The sequence below is a fragment of the Achroia grisella genome, unplaced genomic scaffold, assembly GCF_030625045.1.
Source record: "Achroia grisella isolate CSIRO2021 unplaced genomic scaffold, CSIRO_AGI_Agris_v1 utg558, whole genome shotgun sequence".
Classification (NCBI taxonomy): domain Eukaryota; kingdom Metazoa; phylum Arthropoda; class Insecta; order Lepidoptera; family Pyralidae; genus Achroia; species Achroia grisella.
This window is the reverse complement of record NW_026712938.1, coordinates 1,940,714-1,948,567: the sequence shown is the minus strand read 5'-3', so window position 1 is coordinate 1,948,567 and position 7,854 is coordinate 1,940,714. Positions and strand designations below refer to the sequence as shown.

General features: G+C 31.2%; 1 protein-coding gene across 2 annotated transcripts; it reads left to right on the top strand.

The window, feature by feature from the left end:
* The first annotated feature begins 1,522 nt into the window (after positions 1-1,522).
* LOC131848416 (uncharacterized) lies at positions 1,523-6,924 on the top strand. Of its 2 annotated transcripts, XM_059198260.1 has the most exons (6): positions 1,523-1,682; positions 1,766-1,962; positions 2,272-2,382; positions 3,016-3,216; positions 3,303-6,733; positions 6,819-6,924. In XM_059198260.1, the coding sequence occupies exons 1-6, from the start codon at positions 1,645-1,647 to the stop codon at positions 6,828-6,830; spliced, it is 3,990 nt and encodes a 1,329-aa protein (XP_059054243.1). In that variant the 5' UTR covers positions 1,523-1,644; the 3' UTR covers positions 6,831-6,924. The 2 variants fall into 2 exon arrangements, with proteins under 2 accessions (XP_059054243.1, XP_059054244.1); XM_059198261.1 differs by lacking the exon at positions 2,272-2,382.
* The last annotated feature ends 930 nt before the right edge of the window (positions 6,925-7,854 follow it).

The following is a 7,854-nucleotide window of genomic DNA, read 5'->3' as shown; positions in this document are numbered from 1 at the left end:
AGTGGTTACCACTACAATTGATACAAACGATTTCTTCTACATCACATTCTTTGTATGAGTGTTGACCAGCACATGATGAGCACATCTGTGAGCTACGGCATACTTTAGCTGAATGGTTAAACTTCAGACATTTGTAACATTGGACTAATGGTGGAATATAAGTGTGTACAGGATATCTAAATAATTGTATGTAGGCGTATTGTGGTAAAGTGGTAGCTGCAAATGTGACGGCTACAGTGCCCAATGGAGATAGTTTTCCCTCTACTTTTTTCATAAAACGTTTGATGGATATCACTTCGGTATCACAACTAATACTTTTATAAATATCTTCGTTGGACATGTCTGTCGGTACGTATCTTATGATACCAGTTTTTTCTGTGATATATGCTGGTACAAAAGCCTTAAATTTATACTTGTTTAAAAAATTGTCCATTTTTAAAAAATTATTGGCTGGTGCGGGCTTTCGAAAGGTCACACCTATTTTATAGGCGTTTACTTGTGTACACCTGCAATGCCTTTCACATTTTCGGTGAATAACTTTGTTAAAGTAATGGGGTTTTTATTCCCAACTTTTTCATTTTCTGTAGATTCTACATAGACAACACAATCTACACTATGATTTTCAGGAAACTGTCTTTTGTAATTGGGTTTTGTATACATTTTATAGTCCTCGGATATAATTAAATGATTCGGCGACATCTTCCGTTTTTTGCCGCGTTGATATTTTCCACGGTCGACGGGGTTTCCCCCGTCGCTACTATCACTCATTTTCTTTGCTTGATTTACTATTTAGGTATTTACAATAAGATATACAATATTTACAATAAAATTACAATTAAAATAAAAAAATCAAAAAGGAGAAAATTTAAAACACCCGCTCAATTTGACTTCCCGCCAAAAAGTCAATCACAAACAAAATTAATAGTGTTACCAAATGACTCAGTTGTCTCCTTTATTTTTCCCCAGGTTTTTCCTACCAGTGTAGCCATATGACAATTTTGCTTTCTAACCGAATTTTGCCAAAATCTCAATAATATTCAGGTTTTTAGAAAAATCTCCGTCACAAAGAAAGATATAGTGACAATGTAATTTCTCAACATACTGAGTATTGTGTCTTATTTTTATCGCTTTTAAGTTATTGTTTTTATACACCATATGGTTTTAAGTTTGAATTGTACGGGGGATCAATCGGACGGGTGTCCCCTGTTGTTAATTTGGCACCACTACATTGGAAAACAAATACAAAATAATTTGCCAAAAAGCGTTTTTTTGGATCGGTTTTTCCCGTTTCACAGATACAAAAAACTCACGATACTCAATAATAATTGCTGAAGTTGGAAAAGGACTTGTATCCGAGCTGAAAGGATAAAACATATTAATAAAAAAAAATTGTGAAACTGTAAATATGTCAAAATTGTCACTTGCAGTACGTCAGTTATATTTATCAGTTAAGTCAGTCTGTCTCAAACTGCAGTTCATTCATTAATCATTATCATTTTTTTTTAATATATTTATACATTCATATTATCTTTTTTACTATAATTTTTATTAACTTAAATAAAAAATGTATATTGCAGTGTTCTTAATATAATTATGCATTGTTCTATTTTTAAGATAATCTGTTATATGTTTCACTGAGTTTAAATGGCTATGGAAACCACTACGAAGGCTCGCACCCCAAGGTATTCCAATATCTAACATAAAATGTTCAAATTTTAAAATGAATATAATGTATCTAACTATTAATTTATACGTATATCTTTAGCCGTTGCCGTGAATGGGAACGTCAGCGACGTAATAAATTCAATGAAGCAATATCGAAACTTGGAGAAGTCGTGAAGGCCATAAATAAAGCAAATGAAGCCTCAGACCACGAAGCAGATATACAATATCCTAAAATTGAAATTATCCAGAAGGCAATAATTTGTTTAACAAATTGTGATCAAGAGAAAACTCAATTAAGTGAGTTCAATGTGTGATATTGTTATCTTAAACACAACATTAATAGAATTGCCTTTATTGATGTTTACCAATTTGAAGTTTACATATTATAACAACATAATTTGTTGTACCTTATTTTTAAATATAAACTAAGTTAACAAGAAAGTACATACCAGAGTTTGATTATGTTTTATATTGTTTTTTTTCTATAGCATATTCAATAATTATGTTATTAGCAAAAGTAAATACAACAACCGAACTAGTAGTTGACGAAATTTATTTCATATTAATGTAAATTGATTAATGGTATTAACATTTCATAATTTATAGAAGCAGAAATATTGGCATTGCAAGTTAAACTGGATGATTGTATAAATAAAAAACTGAATTTTAAGGATGCATCTACCCAAGTTTTTGTGGGAATCAATAAAAAAAACCAAAGTAAGTATCATTTAAGCTTTTCTATATAATAACTTGCCCATTAGTTGACAACTGATATCTTTTGTTACATATGCAATTGCATATGTATATGTTGATTTTTATAGTTTGTATGGTTGTTTGTTTCTATTAACACAAAATAAAAAAGTGATGCAGTCAAATTTCTCGACCTTCTGGCAAAACCTATTCTATAAATAATAATAGGATTTAATAAATCATCCTAATATTATAAAGAGGACAATTGGTTTGTTTGTATTATACATATATAACGATTTGAAATTAATTTCATTTGAATAATTTTTTTTATAGATTGATCTTAATTAAATTACTTTTTGTGGGATTTTTAATACTAGAGGTTTTTAACTTAAGTATATTGGAAATAAATGTTAATAACATTTATTTAATGCTATCTTTACTGGAAGTATTAAAGTGATTTTAATAGTGTCCCATTTTTTGATAAATTGTCTGTTTTATTTGAGCCTATTTTTATATGATTTATTATATTAAAACTAATGATTACTATACCATGTTTTTTTTTATTCAAAACCAATATTGTTAATTGCTACTATTTATTATAATTAAATTTATATTTAATACCTTTTATATATTTCAAGTAATTTTCCTCTTCTATTACAGGTAGTAAATATATGAAGTTAATGATGCTACAGAAATCTAAACGTAATGCATTAAAAGAAAAATCTACACTTACTACAAATGTAACTGTTAAATCTAGTTCTGAAAATACACACAAAAAGTTAGTGTCCAAACCAGTTACACCAGCTATTATTTCACATAATACACCAAAATTGTTACCAAAATTAAATATTGATAAAAAAGGTATTTATTTAACCAAAAAATATAAAAATAGTAAGGTAATTTAGTTTTTGCTAATTTATTTACTTTATTTGCTTCTCATTTTTCAGGGCCAGAAAATACAATTGTTGTGTTACCTGCGACACCATATATTTTTCCACAACGACCGCTAATATTTCCTACTGTTCCACCAGCATTTGTGATTGTAGACAATTTGCAATCACTAAATAAACCATCCGCTCCCGTTGTTAATAGAAATAATGGAGATATTACAAAAACAACCATGGTTAATATATTACCTATATCAGCTTATTCTCGTCCTTTATCCGCAATCGATATCACGAAAAATAAAAAGAATAATGTAAAATCAAAAAGCGATGTTTATAAAAAAAGTCATAAGAAAAAATCTACATCTAATATTGAAAAAGAAATAGCTGTCCAAAATACATCAAAAAGCCACAAAAGTGCAACTGATAGCAAAGCAACTAACAAAAAAAATACTGAAAAATATCAAGAATCCAAAAAAGTTTCTGAAGAAACATCTAGCAAAACTATTACACAACCTGCTACTAATCAAGAGTTATCCATTCCTGTTAGTAAAGACAATGAAGCCAATTCTAAAATGAAATCAAAGGAATCTGATTTTCCATCAAAAATTGTTGAACCAACAAAAACTAATTCAGAATCAGTTATAATGACAAAATTACCTGCTATTTTAGAAAAGAATACTAGTGAAATTCAAAATACAGTTGAAAATAACAAATTTACTAAAGTTGCGTCAGAAATAGAAACTCTTACAGAAGATAAAGATAAAGAAAATAAGCTACCTAATATTTTAGATACTACATTATGTGACAATGTTGTCGATACGGGAAACGCACGCCTAGAGCTCGCAGAAGAATTCTTAGCCGCATCACCGACAGCCGCATTTCTTATGTCTTTTCCATTAGTAAGTGGTAATAGAGCAGATAGTCCAGCAGAAGAACCACAAAGTACTGTACAAACTAGTATTAAGGATAATAGTCAAAGAAGAAATGATGCTACAACACAGCCTGTTACTTTTTATGAAAAAATGAATGCTACAGATATTAAAATGAAATCTACAAATAAAACTCAAGCACCATCAAATATTTTGAATAAACACAATGAACAACAAAAGTATACAAATACAACAGACAGTGGAGACAATGTCAATTCTAAGGAAGTCAATGTTACATGTAAAACTACCACTACTGCCGTTTTAAACGTAACTCATGAAAATCCTTTTTTAAACTTACCAATGTCTACCTTAATATCAACTAATTGTACGTTATCCGACTCTACATTTGGCTTAGATTTTGATTGTAATATTAGCAAATCAATTTCAAATCAACCGACAAGTTACGTTAGTACTAACAATTTTTTTTATAAAGGTGACCCTTTTAATACGGTTAAAAGTACTATTTATAGCACAAGTAATATTTCGTCTGGTCATGAATTTAATAGCCTTGGCTTGTATCCTTGTGCAATGGAAAAATATACATCTAAAAACAAAACGGATTATACAAATGTAGAAGACAATTTGATGAAGATTGGTTCATCGAGATTAACATATGATATAGACCTGGGATGGTCTCATAAAGGCTTCGATTTTGTAAATTGTACTACATCGACAAATACATTTAGCAAAGATATACTAACCACGGTATCCGCACCATATTCAAATTCTTATAATCCTTTTAACCCTGAATTTCAGTTCCCTCTAGTGACAAGTTCTAATAAGAAAGATTCAAGTAAACCAAATTCAACTTTTACTGACACAATAACAAGTTTTTACTCACAGCCCACTAATTTATGGACTGATGATGTACCATTTTATACCAACAATAACCATGTTCCTAAAACTTTGAATGCCAAACATCAAAACTATTTACCTTCAGAAAATATGCAGACGAATATCAGTTTGAAACCTAGTAATAAGCATTACGAAACGAAGCAAATTTCGGAAACTGTGGTGGAAAATGGTACAAAATGTTTAACCTTACCCCATCAAGCATCCGAGAAGTATACTAAAAAATCGCCCAGTAAAATGCACATTAATTGGATGACGTCAGAAACAAGACCAATGACAAATCATTTTATCCCAAATCATATGGATGTAAAAGAAAACCACAAGGTTTCTTATGGGCAACTGGATCCGTCTCAAATCACTAAAAAGCAAGAACATAATGACACCAATTACTTTCCTATTTCCATGCATAACTTTCCTATGCAGAGTGGATTAGAAGAATTACAAGTATGGCCCTCGACTAGACCGGTAGGACCAACGGAAATAAGTATTGAACCTCCACCCATAAATTTGCCAACTTTAGTTGGCGATCTGGCTTTAGGTCCTCATGATAAAAAGAAAAATTCTGAACTCGGAAATCGAGGAATACCACAAACAGATATACAGAATTGTAGTAATTTTCTGTCTGTTACACAATTAATGAACCGTTCATCAGACAGTATTCCGTCTCGTTATCAAGCACCAAATATTGATCTGTCAAAATCAATTGCATCAAAACAATCTATAACACATTTTACAAATGAAACGAATCGTAAAGCTATGTCTACGCGAATAGAGAGTCAAACACAGCCCTGTTATACATTCAATGATTCAAAGACAATGAATTCTTACGAGAATGTGGTACAATTTTCACATAACAAGCCTAAAACAAATAAAACTGATAAGACTTCTAAATCTCAAAAAAATAGTTATTCGGCAGAAGCCTTAATACGAGGTGGTTCTTGTACACAAAAAACCCAAGATAGCAGCGCCGTTAAATTTATGATGCCATCACAAAAATATAATAATTTCAATGGGCCGCAAGAAAATAGTATAGCACAAGTTTCACACTTTCCTCCTATTTTAGATTACACAGATAATAGTTACGCCGGTCAACAGCTTTCTGGGACCACGTTGTATAATAGTACCACAAATACGATATCAAATTCGTTTTATTCTAATTTTATGCCTGGCAGCAGCAATTTAATGTCTGGGAATTACACGAGTGGCCCATTTCATGGTGAATTTATAGATTATAACCAGACTCCAGAATGCAGTTACACTAATCATAAGTACGAAGAATTGAAAATGAGAAATAACCCGGCTGTGTTTCAGCAACAGGATAAAGTGCCTTCCAATTATAAGAGCTCGAGACGAGAATCCGCTGCTAAACATAAATTAGAGTGTCCTAAAAAAGAATCCAGTAAAAAATATCAAAGTAAAAGATCTAAACTGAATAATGATGTAGATGAATGGAATGACCCGTCTCATTCATTATGGCAGAATAAACCTCCATCTAAAAGGCATTCAAATTTGATGACAGATGAATTAGGTTTTCCCAACTATGTCAGTAATCAAGTTCCTACACAATACCAGTCCGATTTCTTTAACAGTCATTTGATGTCTTCAAGTATGCCAAGTGTAGGACACAATATTGAGCGATCACTTACAAGTCTACCAGTTACATCACGGGCTAACTTCAACCTTAGCTCAATATTTCCAGAAATAACTATGGTGAGGAAAATGTAATGTGTTGTTTTATACATTCTTGTTACTAATTAAAATTCTTAGCAATAATTAAACGTATTTTTTGTTTCAGAAAGTGCAATGAAAAATAATGAATATGAAGAGATAGGAGAATTTGCGCATCTGTGATTATGTTGTCTCTTATTATTATTATAAAGAAATATTTTATTGAAATTAAATTATTATTATAACAGAATATAAATGCTTTCTTTCATATCCTGTATTAAGAATAGTATTAATATTGCTGAACATATAGGACTTGTCACCGTTACATGCTTTTTTGCACTCATGATAGGAAGTGGTAACCTTTCCGATACCTATACATGAACAACACAATTGACATAAAGTTATTATTTTACACCCAAGGTAGTACTCATGCATTTTATATTACACTACACATTCCGAAGGACTAAGAGCATTTCTGCGCCGTTACTCATGAGGCATTACGTTATGTACCTGGTATGCTAGTATCTATAAACACTATGAGCTATCTTTTACACATTAAATTACCATCACGTAATGTGCAGCAAATAATAAGGTACCTATAGATTTTGTAAAGGCATCAAATGATGCATAGTGACAACACTATGGTTTGATAACCATAGTAGACTAGCAATCTCCTTCCCCGTAGCAGTGTTGTATTTCTAAAATAATACATAATATCGCAACTTCCAACAACATTATTATTTTATTTAGTAATTTCTTACATATGAAATAACGAATTGTGAACCCTTGTTGTTGGAAGTTGCGATATTATTTATTATTTTAGAAATACAACACTGCTACGGGGAAGGAGATTGCTAGTCATGTGGACTAATCATCCGGTTCATCATCAGGTTAACCTCCACGCGGTTCCTCCTGTAAAACATCGTGATAAAAAAAACTGGTAACTGTGTCCTGATGGCCTAACTGACCTGATCTCATTCTCATCTTATCATCCTCTACTGGTGGCCCGCAAGCGAAAACTAGGTAGGAGCAATATTACATTTACATCAATTAAAGAATATAGGTATACAGATACCACTGCTGTAACCTTTATCTACATAAACTTAATCCTTAATCGTTAACAATATTACCTATAAATGCAAATGTAGGGATGTTTACGCTTT